The sequence below is a fragment of the Pongo pygmaeus genome, chromosome 2, assembly GCF_028885625.2.
Source record: "Pongo pygmaeus isolate AG05252 chromosome 2, NHGRI_mPonPyg2-v2.0_pri, whole genome shotgun sequence".
NCBI lineage: Eukaryota > Metazoa > Chordata > Mammalia > Primates > Hominidae > Pongo > Pongo pygmaeus.
The window spans coordinates 180967656-180983890 of record NC_085930.1 but is presented as its reverse complement, the minus strand read 5'-3'; the positions used below and the strand labels follow the sequence as shown (position 1 = coordinate 180983890).

The window sequence follows — 16235 nt, the reverse complement described above, 5'->3', positions numbered from 1 at the left end:
TGCAGGTTTGTTACGTAGGTATATATGTGCCATGTTGGTTTGCCACACCCATCAACTCATCATCTACATTAGGTATTTCTCCTAATGCTATCCCTCCCCCAGCCTCCCACCCACTGAAAGGCCCCAGTGTGTGATGTTCCCCACCCTGTGTCCAAGTGTTCCCATTGTTCAATTCCCACCTATGAGTGAGAACATGCGGTGTTTGGTTTTCTGTCCTTGTGACAGTTTGCGGAGAATGATGGTTTCCAGCTTCATCTATGTCCCTGCAAAGGACATGAACTCATCCTTTTTTATGGCTGCATAGTATTCCATGGTGTATATGTGCCACATTTTCTTAATCCAGTCTATCATTGATGGATATTTGGGTTGGTTCCAAGTCTTTGCTATTGTGAATAGTGCCGCAATAAACATATGTGTGCATGTGTCCTTATAGTAGCATGATTTGGGATTATGTGTGTCTGTTGGCTTCATAAATGTCTTCTTTTGAGAAGTGTCCATATCCTTTGCCTACTTTTTGATGTGGTTGTTTGTTTTTTTCTTGTAAATTTGTTTAAGTTCTTTGTAGAGTCTGGATATTAGCTGTTTGTCAGATGGGTAGATTGAAAAAATTTTCTCCCATTCTGTAGGTTGCCTGTTCACTCTGATGATAGTTTCTTTTGCCATGCAGAAGCCCTTTAGTTTAATTAGATCCCATTTGTCTATTTTGGCTTTTGTTGCCATTGCTTTTGGTGTTTTAGTCATGAAGTCTTTGCCCATGCCTATGTCCTGAATGGTATTGCCTAGGTTTTCTTCTAGGGTTTTTATGGTTTAGGTCTTACATTTAAGTCTTTAATCCATCTTGAGTTAATTTTTATATAAGGTGTAAGGAAGGGATCTAGTTTCAGCTTTCTACATATGGCTAGCCAGTTTTCCCAGCACCATTTATTAAAAAGGGAATCCTTTCCCCATTTCTTGTTTTTGTTGGGCTTGTCAAAGATCAGTTGGTTGTAGATGTGTGGTGTTATTTCTGAGGCCTCTGTTCTGTTCCATTGATCTATATATCTGTTTTGGTACAAGTACCATGCTGTTTTGGTAACTGTAGCCTTGTAGAATAGTTTGAAGTTGGGTAGTGTGATGCCTCCAGCTTTGTTCTTTTTGCTTAGGATTGTCTTGGGTATGTGGGCTCTTTTTTGGTTCCATATGAACTTTAGTATTTTCCAATTCTGTGAAGAAAGTCATTGGTAGCTTGATGGGATGTCATCAAATCTATAAATTAACTTAGGCAGTACCTCCATACTGTTTTCAATAATGGCTATGCCAATTTATATTCCCACCAATGGTGCACAAGGATTCCCTTTTCTCCACATCCTCACCAACACTTGTTATCTCTTACCCTGTTGATGATAGTCATTTTAACAGGTGTCAAGTGATATTTCATTGTGGTTTTGATTTGCATTTCCCTAATAATTTGTAATGTTAAAGAGCTTCTCAACACCTTTTCATGTACCTGTTGGCCACCTGTATGTCTTCTTTGAAAAAATGTCCATGCAGGTCATTTGCCCATTTTAAAATCAGATTATTTATTTCTTGCTATTGAGTTGTATGAGTTCCTTATATATTTTGGATATTAATCCCTTGTTGTGTATATGGTTTGAAAATGTTTTCTCCCATTCTGTAAGCTGCTTTTTCATTTTGTTGATTGTTTTCTTTGCTGTGCAGAAGCTTTTTAGTTTGATGTAGTCCCACTGTTTATTTCTGCTTTGGTAGCATGTGCTTTTCATGTCGTATCCAAAAAAAGCATCGCTAAGACAAATGTCATGGAGCTTTATCCCTATGTTTCCTTTCAGTAGTTTTACAGCTTTAGGTCTTACATTTAAATCTTTAATCCGTTTTAAGTTAATTTCTGTGACTGGCCTAAGATTGGGGTCCAAGTTCATTCTTTTGCATGTAGATATCCAATTTTCCTAACACCATTTATTAAAAAGGCTATTATTCCTCATTGTGCATTCCTGACACCCTTGTCAAATATTACTTGATTGCATATGTGTGAGTTTTTTTTATGTAAACCATTTTTATTTTATCATGGAACTCTTTTGGGCACCATTATTTCTTTAGCATAGAGGTAGCTTCAGTTAATATTCTATAACAAGGCAATAAATGCCCCATCAAGTGGAAATTCTCTAGTTCAGTTGTTGTTACTGAAAAATACTCACAGTCTTTTGCCATCGGCTCCGAAGAATGCTCCACACAAAGGGCTATGCAGTGAATAATTGATCTAGACTAGCACTCCAGGTACTACCCTATATTTTGTGGGCTTAGGTGATTTTATTAGTTCCCATTTAGCATGTTTAATTAACATTTCCTAAAAGAGCAGATTTACATGCCTTCAGCTTCATAGTATTAGAAAGGGGAAACATCCCAGTCAGATGCAGTACCCATTTTAATAAGACATTTAGGTAAAGGAGTTCAACTACCTTATATAAAGCTTGTTTAAACATCTTAAATTTTATAATTCTATTAATCTGTATGCTTTTATATTCTGGTCCCAGGCCTTTTCTACCCCCACACCATTTTACCTTTTATGGTGAAAAAGCGTTTGGGTTCCCAGCAGGGAGTTGCATCTGTAAGACATATGAGGGACAGCAAATTTGATAAGGCTTCTTAAACAGTCCTATGATTCTCTGGGAAGGGCACCCATGTAAAAGGGGTCCACTTAGCTCCCAAATTTACTATGACCTGGCTAATGGGTGTGTTTGTTGGGAGGATATCCCAGTCATCATAAAACCAGTCCAATATGGCTTGCATATGAAGCATATTAACTGCTTCACCTGGGGTGGTTCATTTGGTATTTTATAGGGAGAGTTGGGCAGTCCTCTTCTCAGGGCAAGCAGCCCTTACAGTGTCACTTATCCAGTTTACTAGGCTGATTGTTCTCTTAGGAATAACCTCTTATGCATTTGGATTGCATAAACTTATTAGTGATTAGTAGTGAGCTGTGAGCCTTGCATGAACCCAAACAAGCTCTTAAATTCTGTAGCATTTAAATTTAAGAATTTTGTCTTTAAAGTGGTTATTTTTACAATTCACTATAGTAAAGATTTTTTAAGAAGCTGATGATACCAATCTATGAAATGGAACAATTCCCTTACATTATACGTTCTGCTTTTTAATGGTTACTTGGTTTTACCCTTCCCAGATATTGACTATTTTTTTTTTGGTAATCATAGGGCTCAGAGTTAACTTTTGTTACACCAGCCTAATTGTTCCTTTTATTTAGTTTTATTTGTATACTTTTTCCTTCATTTTAAAGCAACCATTAAATAGTTTTTAACTAGAGGAAAAAACTATTTTCCTTTTTTTAAGCAAAATCAACATCTTTGTGTTTCATAAACTTTACCAAAAATGTATTTTATGCTCCCACCATTTTAACTTTTAATAATCCAAATTTCCAGTGAAAATAAAAACCAAGGGTTTAACATGACTTTAAGATTTTAAATTACTGGAGAGAGTTTTGAGATTAAATTTACCAAATTAATTTTATCACAGATTACCAAGATTATGGGAATTAAACGACATCTCAGCTAACTTCTACCAGTCCAATGGGCACTTTTATTCTTCATGCCTATTATATCTGTATGTTTATATGTGTCGTGTGGAAGTGATATTTCACTACCAAACTGCATGAAAGAGCTCTAATCAAGTAACTTTTAAAAAGCTACTTGATTACCACTGTATCCTATATGCTTTTGATATCCAGGTCTGGCACATAATAGGTACTCAATAATTGTTTTTTAATTAATAAATGGAAATACCTGGCTAATTTTTTTGTGTATTTTTAGTAGAGACGGGGTTTCACCATGTTGGCCAGGCTGGTTTTGAACTCCTGACCTCAAGTGACCCGCCTGTATTAGCCTCCCAAAGTGCTAGGATTACAGGCATGAGCTACCATGCCCAGCCTCAAAGGATATTTTATTTGCTTGTTTAAAAAACAGTTCCCTTTCCTACATTAGATAATTAATAAAAGTTACAGGAGCCAACAAAAGGTGAAGGAGAGAGCTATTATCCAAGGCCTTTTCGAAGAGAAAAAGCTGAATTTTTGAGATATCAATCCGAAGAATGTCAAAGAGACAGGTCATAGAATTCAAAAATTAAAAACTTCTTGCATTAAAAATGAGTCAATATTTGTAATAAAATCTTGTTTTAACTAATTAGTTTTGTATTAGAGTTTTTTTAATATTAAAGACCCATCTCTAGAAAGACTATTATGATTTCTTCTTAATCATAGCCAACTGAATTACACAATCCCTTTTTTTTAAAAAAATTTATTTTTACTAACCTTATTATGACTTACATAGACCATTCATAACATACTTAGACTTTCTGTTTTGTCCTAAATATCCTTCTTTCTTGAACAACAAAGCCATTTTATTTTAGGACAAAAATTCATATGTGGGTTTATTTCTGAGCTCTATGTCCTGTTCCATTGGTCTATTGTCTGTGTTTATGCTAGTACCTTACTGTTTTGATTGCTATAGCTTTGTAATATAGTTTAAAATCATGAACTGTGATGTCTTCAGCTTTGTTCTTTCTCAAGATTGCTTTGGCTATGTGTGGTCTTTTGTAGATCTATGCACATTTAGGATTATGTGTTCTATTTCTGTGAAAAATGCCATTGAACTTTTGATAGGAATTGCCCTGAGTCTATAGATTGCTTTGGGTAGAATGGACATTTTAACAACATTAATTCTCTTGATTTATGATTATGGGATAACTTTTTATTAATTTGTGTGTTCAATTTCTTTCATTAATATTTTATAGTTTTTAGTATACAGATCTTTCACATTCTTGGTTAAATTTATCTTAAGTATTTTATCCTTTTTGATGATGTTGTAAATAGGATTGTTTGTTGTTAGTGTATAGAAATACAGCTGATTTTTGTATGTTGAACTTGCATCCTGCAGCTTTACTGAATTTATCAGTTCTAACATTGTTTTTATGGAGTCTTTAGGGTATCTATATATAAGGTCATGTCATCTGCAAACAGAGTCAATTTTGCTTCTTTCTTTCTGATTTGGATTTTTAAAATTTCTTTTTCTTGCCTAATTGCTCTGGCTAGGACTTCCAGTACTATGTTGAATAGAAGTAGTGAGAGTGGGTACCCTTGTCTTGTTCCTATGAATAATTTTCAAAATTGTGGATTGACATAAAAATTGGCTGGTGCTACATACAGCCATAACTTCAGTTATAATGTCAACATATTTCCATTTATTAATTCAAAAACAATTATTCAGTACCTATTATGTGCCAGACCTGGATATCAAAAGCATATAGGATACAGTGGTAAATAACAGAGAAAGATCAACTATTCACATACCAGACTTTCCATTTTAGCATACAAGATGGAACAATAACCTGCTTCCCCTTTGTAGAAACTTACGTTTATGTGTCCATTCTGGATAAGTCTTGCAGAAAGTTTGATGAACACTGCCAAGGATGTACAGAGCAGGGTAAAGCTTAGGCACAGGTCGAGGGCTTGAAGTGTCAGGTGGTACTCTTCGTAGTGTGGTGGGTCCACACAGGCTAATGGGAATTTTGCATATGGATAAGGAAAGGTAACTGCATAGCCAAGGTAATTAGTCCCTGCAATCCCTGAAAATGAATAGAAGCAATATGGGCCCAGGAGAGCAGATTCCAAAGCTATTGCAAAATGAAGTGGACATCCCATAATGCTCAGAATCACAAAGTTGAAAGTAGCTTCCCACTGAAAATAAAGCAAAAATAAATTGTTACTTTGGGAACAAAATATTTCAAAAGCTTCTTAGCAATATGAAGAAAAAAAAAGAGATGCTGGCTATGAATCTCTCCTATTGGAAAATGAGGGAGAAATCAGTCATGACTCTCTCTTTATATTTTCATTTTCCCTTAAAAATGTCCCTTGTATTTCCATTTTCTTTTTTTTTTTCACTTTTTAAGTACCGGGATACATGTGCAAGATGTGCAGGTTTGTCACATAGGTTAGCATGTGCCACAGCGATTTGCTGCACAGATCAACCTATCATGTAGGTATTAAGCCCGGCACCCATTAGCTATTATTCCTGATGCTCTCCCTCCTGCCACCTTTCATTTTCAATCTGCACCACAGGAGAATAATATATTGGCCAACTGGGGCAAAATTTAAATTAGTTCAATTCAACAAACATTTATTTATGTGTTTCCCATCACATGGAAGCAACTAGTCTGGGTTGGGAAAAACAAAGATGAGTGAACAAAATCCCTGCTCAAGGTTCTTGCTACTCAGCTACTCAGGATGTGGTCCATCATTCAGTAGCACTGATATCCCCTAGGAGCCTGGCAGACATGCAGAATCTCAGGCCTCACCCAGATCTACTGAATCAGAATCTGCATTTTAACCAGATCTCTAGCTGATTTACATATACATTAAAGTTTGAGAAGTCCTGCGTTAGCCATGGCAATAAAATCTACAATCGGATAATGTAGTCTTTCTGTATCATGGGATTATCTGGTTTTATGCAGTTGAAATGCAAGATAGCATAGACTTTTCATCCTTTTTTAGAAGGAGAGGTACCAAGAAGATTGGAAGGAGATCCCAGATTAAGGAGTTGAGAACTAAAAATATATTACTAAAAGCAGAAAAGCCTATAGATCCATTTCTTCAAAATGAAATTTAGGAGCACTAACACTGGCTCTGTCCTCCCCAAATACAATAATCATCACAGGAACTTGTAGAAAATATTTGGAGCAGGGATCAGATAAAAATTATTCAGGGCTGGGTGCAGTAGCTAATGCCTGTAATCCCAGCATTTTGGGAGACTGATGTGGGTGGATCACCTGAGGTCAGGAGTTTGAGACCAGCCTGGCCAACATGGCAAAACCCTGTCTCTACTAGAAATACAAAAATTAGCTGGGCATGGTGGCGTGCACCTGTAGTCCCAGCTACTTGGGAGGCTGAGGCAGAAGAATCACTTGAGCCTGGGAGGTGGAGGTTGTAGTGAGCCGAGATCATGCCACTGCACTCCAGCCTGGAGGACAGAGTAAAACTCCATCTCAACAGAAAAAAAACTTTTAAAACACAGTTAATTCTGAAATCCATTGTAGTAAGGCATCAATTAGACCAAATTCAATTCTAATTGGAAATCATATTTTTTATGTTCCATCCTGAACTTAATAGTGATTTGACCTTTGAAGCCACTCTACCATCCTACTTGGCATCTGTATATTTACCAGGTACCTCTGGGTCCAGTCTCTGTAAGCCAACAGTAGAAGCACACCAGTCGTGATGGCCTGTGACAAGAAAATGGAAAAATCAACATCCACCACAGAAGGTACCTCTGGAAAGAGTTCAATCTGTCTCACAGTTTGACAACTTTATCATGAACTTGAAGGAACAGCAGATGACTCAGTGGATTTATGGCTCTGATTTCCTCCTCATCCATGGAAAAAAACTGTGATGACGAGGAAAGTAAGCCATTAGTGTCATAAAGACATGATTCATACAGGTTCAGTTTTGATTCTCTATGTTGCCTTTGCCATCAGAATCATCCCCTCTGCTACTGTAAGGTGTCACCGTGATAATAGCTTGGCTTTATAACCCTTGCCATACGTTTTCTTTTGATTAATTGTCTATTGTTCACCTTTCTCACAAACTGATGAAACTGTAAATGGAAGGAACCAGAATGGAAACTTGTCACAAAACCCTGAAGTGCCTTTCTCTTTTGCTATTTGCTTTCTTTTGAGATTCCATAGCCTCAGCCTGCTGGTGGGATGCAAATACACGATCCCCTTTTCTCAAATAACAAAGATTATCATTAGAATGAATGCATGATGTGGCATTTATTGTTCTGGGTACAGTGGTGTCCAGCCTTTCAAAAGAGAGTTTTTCTTTATAGTCTCTGTTGAAGGAAAAAGGCCCAAAGTATGGAATGAAAATAGTTAAACAAAAGAGGGAATAGTGTCACCAGAATTTAGCAGCGGAGAATGAAAAAAAAATATTCCTGGCTCTTTGATTCAGCAACAGATCTGATGGAGGAGACCTTTGTGGTCACTGAGACTGGAAATAGCTTATTCTTAATCTGCATATATCATTTGTTCTTGGTTAATGGCTCTTTTGAGGTTGAGTGAGAAAGAGGAAGAGATGTGCCTAAAATAAGATATGGAATATGGACAGCTCCAAATATAGTAGAAGTTAGCTTTTGACAGAGAAATAAGCATGACTGTATGTACACAAACAACAAAGTTAAGGAGGAAAAAAAAAATCAGCATTTTTACCCACATGGTTTTGTGGTATGCTGCTTTTGTAGCAGCTGGATCTGGCATATTTATTGTTTTGAGACTTAGCTTTTTCATTTTCCTGGCATATTTTATTTTGAATGTTGGGTTTAGAGAATTTGAGAGAGAGGGAAACACACACACACACATACATACACACACACACACACACACTTCTCATGTAGCTGAGCCTACAATTCCAGACTTGGCATCGCCATACCATAAAACTCCCATGGATAAAAACAGAACCATCTGTAGTCAAAAGAGGTTCCTGGCTTGATTCTACAAGAGGAAAGTTTCCAAGGGACCCTATGGAGGGTGAGCCAGCATAAATAGTACAAGAAAACAAAAGAATTATTAAGAGCAACTGTAACACCGGTGCTGTGGGATAAGCCTGGGGCTTTCTGTGCTTTGGGAGGCATGGCCCTCAATTGACACATCACTCCTCTGTCAGAGAGAGAAACACTGAAGCCAGATAAGCAAGGGAGACAGGCTCACGCCCCTCTGCTGGTTTAACTCTGAGTAGATAGCTGACATTATCAGATGCTGAGATTCCAGGTTGCCTTAACTACTTTGGCATGAGCTGTTTCTTTCCTTTCAAAAAGTTGAAAAATGCTGCAGAATTTCAGTTGCCTGTTATTTTTGTAGCTGCCAGCTTGAATTTTGCTTTGTTTACATAAAACTTTGAAAAAGATCTTTCATGGAGTAGGCTGAGTATGAATGCCTTCAGTAACTTGTTAAATCTACCCTGCAAATGGAAAGGCAGCTCAAGAGGTTGGCGCACCCATCTTTATCAGTGCTCCCTGCCAGACATGGGAGATAGAATAGGGCTATTTTCCCTAAGATGCACAGGCTTCCCCTTTTCTTTCTTCCATTTCTCTTGAAAATTATATTTTTAGATAGGGAGGGTAAAAGAATGAAAAAGGAAGAGATTTGAGGGTAGGCAGGACAAGTCAAGGGGAAGAGAAAATGTGAGAGAGGGTCTGTCTGAGGAGGGAATAGTTGGCTGAAGAGGAGGCCAGGTTGTGAGGAAGGGGAGAGTGGAGGCTGTGCCCGGCAGTGAGTGGGGAAAGAAGAGAGCATCACCATCCTGCACTCTCCTCCCTCAGCTCTCCTTGACATGCTGCTGCCTTGCTTTCTGGGCACTCCAGGGATATCAGTTGGGTTTTGCAACAATTGCTGCTAATACTTTGATTGCATGATCATTGTGAAACCTCCCACTAAATCTTTAAATTGCCTAAATAGAGGACGTGGTTCCCAGAAGTAGATGAATTGAAGGAAGCAGGGAGCCCTCACAATAGAAATAGAAACTTTTAGAGGTATCATATTAATATGGGGTAATTTATTCACTTGCAAGCATCTGTTATGAGTCTACTGCAAACAAGCAATGTGCTAGGTACTGTGCTGATAAAGTAATAATAAATGTTAACATGTATTGAGTGAGTGTTTAATATATGTTGAACACTTCACATGTGTTAACTCATTTAATCCTCACAATGACCTTATCATGTAGATATCCTCCCACTTTTAAAATGAGACACAGAAAGGCTAAATAAGATGAACAAGATCCCCAAATAGTAATTGTACAAATAGTGGTTCTGACTGTCACTGGAATTTACAGTTCAGGTGTAAAAATAATGCACACACGAGAATGCCTACAACACTAGGCAAGAAGGATGAATGTTTTCTACATGAGAAGAGCTCAGAGATAAGGTATCACTTAAGGGGAAACATCGATGATAAAGGCACCATGGAGAAATAGGATCTGAAGTGGGTTTAAGGATGGATGTGATTTCAATGGGAGGTGACGGAGGGCAGCTCAGGCTGTGGGAGCAGCATGTGCAAAGATGGGGAAGTGGCTGTCATGCTTAGGGAGCAGGGAGTGAGGAGTCCATACTGAAAGGAGGGCCAGTTCTTGGCAGAGGAGAGTAGAAAATCAGGATTGAAAGCCAGGTAATACCAGGGTGAGAAGGACCTCACAATGCAGGCTAGCACATCTGAACTTTGTTTAGGGACAATGAAGCAACGTGAAAGCTTTTTGAAGGAGCTGTAGCCTGACTACTGAAGGGGTTTATAAAGCTGAGCCACTTGTGTGCATGCTAGATTGGAATACAGGGAGGCCTAGATGTCTCTGTAGAACCCTGGTCTTCAGATTTATTTTTTCAAGTCTAGCCACAATAACTAATACATTTCATGTCATAGTTATAAATATTTTTATATCTGACCAAAATAATATGTAACCCTCATTATGCATCATATGCATTATGATGTATATAAAAGATATACAAATTTTGGTCAGATATAAAAAATGTGATGCATTCTAATATTATCTATTCCATTCCATCCCATTTCATTCCATCACATCCCACTCCACTCCACCCCACCCCACCCCACCCCACCCCACCCCACCCCACCCCACCCCACCCCATTCCATTCCATTCCATTCCATTCCATTCCATTCCATTCCATTCCATTCCATTCCATTCTATTCTATTCTATTCTATTCTATTCTATTCTATTCTATTCTATGCATTTATTGTAAATACTGCTAGCTGCTCAATAGATTGATTTTATAATTCACTAATGGATAGATTCCCACAGTTTGACTATCAAAGTTACCTAGGCATAAAATCTGAGTAGTGATGGGAAGTGGTAAGGGGGTATAGAGTGAGATGGAAAAGGAAGGAATGCATACGGATATGCCTTGTAGGAAAAATTAAAGTTACATGGCAACTGATCAGAGTGGAGCTGGTGTTGGGCTGTAGGGCATTGCTGCCTGCAGTGTGGTCCTAGGACCAGCAGCATGGGCATCCTCTGGGAACTCATTAGACATGCAGACTCTCAGGCCCCACCCCAGACCTGCTGCACCTCATCAAGATTAGAACCTGCATCTCATCAAGATCTCCTAATGATTTGTGTGCACGTTACAGTTTGAGAAGGGCTAGTTTAGAGGAACAGGTTGAGTCAAAATCACTCCAGCATTTGGAATTGAGTTACCAAGACAATGACAGGGAAGTTGGAGAAGAAAAAAGTGGTTTTGGTGACAAGATGATTAATTTGGTTTTAGACAAGCTGGCCTTAAAGCAGCTTAGGATATCTAAGTGGAAAAATGGACCATTGACATAGATTATTTGCTTGATCAAACTTTAGTAAGGTTCCTGAACCTTCTCCTAGGCCCATCTGTGTACTTTCTTGTAAAATCCAGTTTGAGCACAAGAACCCTGCTGCTGAGTCAGTTTAGCAAGAACCCCCCCTTTTCTCGATATCTGATCACCCTCTATAACTAGTCAGATTTCTCCTCCTCCCCCATCCCCAAAGTGATGTCTGATCACCCTGGCCTGTCTTCAGCAAGAAAACTGGTAGGTCTGTATAGCCAGGATCCCCCTTGCCCCTGATATTTCCTGTTAGTAATTTTCCATCCACTGACTTTCACCCTGCTTCTCAGCTATAAATTCCCATTTGCTCATGCTGTATTTGGACTAGAACCTTCTTCTATATTGATGTCTCTTTTTCCCTATTGCAATAATCCTGAATAAAATTTGCTTTTATTGCTTTAACTAACTGTTCAGCTCTGGTTTTTCTTTGACACCATCAGGCAGTTGGAAGTCATGCAACTGTGGAAGCTGTAACAGACGTGCATGGTCATGTAATCAAGCCCCTTCTCTAACCGTCGAGGAAGGGGCAGAACTTCCGTTAAGGAAGACTGCAAAACTAAGTCTAGCATGACTTTTCTCCCAAATTCCCTTCTCTAAGCAGGGCTCTGGGTGCGGCGCTGCGCTTGCCATTGGCCAAGTCACTGGGCTGTCCAGCCCTCAGGGCCTGTGTTTAAACTCATTGCACTCCAGTCTTTTCATCAGAACTTGATCTACAAGCCATGTTTTCTAGAATTAATAGAGCTCATTCCTTACAGTACTATGATCTCCTCACTGAATACTTTCCAGCAGCTGATGCTTTTAAATAACCTAGCTCCAAAATTCTAGGAAAGTTGCTTGTCATATAAATGTCAAAATGGAAGTAGGGAGTCTGAGGACCAATCTATATGAAGTACTTAGCGAGTCTTGAATGAAAGGCTTTGAACAAATTCACAGTACTGTATCATATACAAAAATCTCTTTCTTACAAGTCTCCAAGGAAATATGGAGTCGTCTATAAAAGGAAATGTTAATATGGTTGAAATGTACAAATCTTGTCACTGGAGGAAGACATACTTTGGAGGCAAGTTAAGAAGTGATTGGTAAGGGAGGTTGTGGAATGAGTCAGAGACTGTTTGAAGTTCACCCTGATCAGACAGAACTGTGGTTCAGTAGGAAACTCACTAGGAAAAAAACATAACGTTGGTCCAAATTTAGACATTATTGAAAGACTGAGCATTTGTATTACTTTCCTTCGCATGAGGATTTTTTCCTGCACTAGTATAATATAAATACCACCCTGACCTTTAGTCCTTGCGACCTAATTGGTATTCAACTGTATAAGAAATTCTGTACCAACAGAATGGAGGGTATGAAATTCATTCACTCATTCAACAACTTATCGAACAATATTTATTGAACACAGAGTATGTAATTCCCTTTGTTCTAAGTTCTTTAGATACAGCAGTAAACATAATAGAAAAAACAATCCCTGCCCTTCTACAATATACATTTGTTAGAGGAGAGGGGAATATGCAAACAATAAATTAAAAAATTATATAGTATCTTATATGCTAATAAGTGTTATGGGAAAAAAAATAGAGCAGGGTGTCAGAGATTGGGAACACCAGTTGGGGTCAGGGAATTACAATTTTAAATAGTGCAATGGGAGCAAACCTCCATAAAAAAGTGATGTTTGATAAAGAATTAATCAAGAATTGAAGGAGACTAGGGAATGAGCCAAGTTCAGGAAGAGGCTTTAGGCAGAGGGCAGGTAGTGCAAAGGCCCTGAGGCAGAAACACATCATGGCATGTTTGAAAACTGCAAGGAGCCAAGGTGATGGGAGAGAAGTGAGCTAAGGGAAGAGCGGTAGGAGATGAAGTCCGGGAAGTAACAGGATGGAGAGCTCAGCAGGTTACAAGGGAGTAGGATGGGAAAGTGAGGCGGGTGACACAGGATTAAGAACAAAGGGCTTGAACACAGAGTAGAGCACAAATGAAAGGCACATTATTAACTAGCATTTGAGGAGGGCTTTAAAATTGGCAAAGCTCTTTATTATACAATCTTTGTTTAAATTATGTTAATTCTCACTGTGCCTCTTAGGGTTAGACAGTTGTACACGTGGGCTCTTTTTATCTGTAAAATTCCCCATTTTACGGATAAAGGGAATGAGGAGCTGGCTGGCTGAGGGTCCTGCTTTGGCCTCCTACCAAGAACATCAAAGTCAGGACTTGAAAACAGGTCCACTTCTCTAAATCCTTTATCTCTGACTCCATTTCCTGATGCTGCCACCTCTGAAATCAAGCAGTTACCAATTAACTATGTGCTGGAGATACATCATATCATTTCTCCGGGCCTAACTGGTAAAAATAGATGTTTGGCCTAGAACAATACATTCAATCATCTGTAATCTTAATCAAAATCACCAATATTTGTTTAATGTATTGTATTGCAGTCTGAAAGGATAGGCAAACAGCTGAAACAAAAGAATGTAGGGTTGAACTCTAATCATGATATTGTTAAACTTTGTGAAATCAGAATTTTTTAAAAAATTAAATGAAATAGAAAATATCAGAATATGTTTCACATAGAGGGTAAGTACTATTTTGAGAAACTTTTGTTTTATAGATATATAAACATCTACTATACATATATACGCATAATAGATGTAGATATCTATTTATCTAGAGAGAAGAATGTAGATGTATTTATGTACATTCTGGGTCCTCATCTAAAATATTTTTCTGACTCTGAGTCACCAAAAAAAAGTTTGGAAGCCACTTGAATAAATGTAACTGCCATCTCTGCATTCCAGTAGAACTTTAACAAATATTTCTTTGAATGAATTATGGTTTCAGGTAGGTGTTGGGGAAAAGAAGTGAAGATCAAGACTGGGGTGATAGATACAAAAGAATGTATTGAAAAAGAAAAAAAAAACTGAGAAAGAGAAACAACCCTATGGTTTCCTCATTCCATCCACTCTCCCATTATCCCACTGGCCTCCGTCTATCTGCACACATTCATCAAACCCCACTAGACCAAGTTCCTTTAAGATGAAGACCTTGTTGGATCCTTCATTGTAACTCAAGGACATAGTGGGCTATTCATAAATATTTATCTAATAAGTAGATTAAAACATATTTCCTGAGGTCTAGTTTTTAGGTGGTATCCCAGTTAAAGTTTTAACTTTTTAAAGATTTAAGATACTATCTCACACAAGAGTGGCTACATTTTGTTTGTTTGTTTTGAGATGGAGTCTTGCTCTGTTGCCCAGGCTGGAGTGCAGTGGTGTGATCTCGGCTCACTGCAACCTCTGCCTCCCAGGTTCATGTGATTCTCCTGCCTCAGTCTCCTGAGCAGCTGGGATTACAGGTGCATGCCACCACGCCCAGCTAATTTTTGTATTTTTAGTAGAGACGGGGTTTCACCATATTGGTCAGGCTGGTCTCAAACTCCTGACCTCGTGATCCATCCCCCTCGGCTTCCCAAAGTGCTGGGATTACAGGCGTGAGCCATCGTGCCCGGCCAAGTGGCTACATTTTAATAGAAGATTCCTTAAGATCAAAAAGCTTCAAAATTGAATTCTCCAGTCTCCAGTGGTGTCAGGCATCACAGGAATCAATGAGAGAAGGATTTGTTGGACAGTTGGGTCTCTGTAACTTCTCTTAAATCATACCAGCATGGAGGCCAGTTACTCCCAAGGCTAGATGTGCCCATTTTTTTTTGGTTGGAGAGCTAACGGACGAGGTCAATCATTTATCTGTGTAATGATTCAATGAGCACACACAGATTACTACTTAGTGTCATACACTGTACTTGGCACACGTACTTTGCTAGTGAATTGTGAAGTCCATCTTGAATTATTGAATTATTTGAATTATTTTCAAATAATTGAAAATTATTGAGTTATTTTCAGTTCAAACAGTTGCTTGCAAGAGAAAGGTGGAAAAACTAATATTTGGGGTTTGTAAATTTTGGGGCCATGTACATCTTAGTGTTTGCAATGAAAGCATTAGTTTGAAAGTTATTTTACTTCGTTCTCTATTTTAAAATTACTTTTCAAGGTTTATGTTTCTTTCTAAATTCAAAATTCGAATTTCAAAAGACTCTAATTTCTTAGCATATCAAGATAAGAGGATTAAAATAAAATAACTTTTTAAGAATTTCTTGAGTAGCATGTCATTAAAAATACATAATATACATGTATACATGATAAAACAATATTAAGATCATTTTTATACTTAAAATGCAATTAATAAGAATCAATGTTCCAAGGCGGATTCTGATTTTTTGTGGAATTTTGACTTCTTTGTATTGTTAGAACAATTTAAAAGGACATATTCTTCTGTTTCCCCTTTCCCTCCCGCCTTCCTTTATTTTCTCAATATATTTAATAAACTACTTTCATACCAAAGCTCCATTCCAGATAGGACAAGCAATCCGAACACTCCATCCTGTGAACCAAGGCTTGTAAGAAAAGACAGGGAAGAAAGCAATAACTCCAGAGCATACACTGAGGCTCCCCAGAGTGACGAGAATCCGGCCAGCAGCCTGGTAGAGGCCCTTCATTTTCCTCGGTGGCTTGAGGCCTTGGTCTCAAAGATGTTTTGTTACCAAAACATGAGAGTATGACAGGCCTCAGTAAATAGAAGTTTCTTAGAGACAGTAGCCACGACACATACGAACTGTTGATCTACTTGGAAACAAGATTCTATTTGTTTTACCAAAGATGAAGTGTACTCAAATAGTCCTTGGCATAAATTTGACACAATAAATTCTAATAACAATTTATTTAAGAGAAAGAGAGAAAAAAATTATCCCTTGCTTTGGATTGCTGC

The 16235-nt window shown here is 38.1% G+C and overlaps 1 protein-coding gene across 1 annotated transcript; it reads right to left on the bottom strand.

Moving 5' to 3' along the window:
- Positions 1-540: 540 nt before the first annotated feature.
- On the bottom strand, positions 541-15966 carry TMEM212 (transmembrane protein 212). The gene is made up of 4 exons (XM_054479597.2): positions 15808-15966; positions 7222-7281; positions 5417-5740; positions 541-2600 (listed from the first exon to the last, which is right to left on the bottom strand). The coding sequence occupies exons 1-4, from the start codon at positions 15964-15966 to the stop codon at positions 2559-2561; spliced, it is 585 nt and encodes a 194-aa protein (XP_054335572.1). The 3' UTR covers positions 541-2558.
- Positions 15967-16235: the final 269 nt, after the last annotated feature.

Coding starts and splice junctions, on each gene's coding strand:
- TMEM212 (XM_054479597.2), bottom strand. CDS start 15,966: ATGAAGGGCCTCTACCAGGCTGCTGGCCGGATTCTCGTCACTCTGGGG. Junction 5,741..7,221: donor ACTGGACCCAGAGGTACCTG/GTAAATATACAG, acceptor CTTTATTTTCAG/TGGGAAGCTACTTTCAACTT. Junction 2,601..5,416: donor TCCAGAATGGACACATAAAC/GTAAGTTTCTAC, acceptor TATGTCTTACAG/ATGCAACTCCCTGCTGGGAA.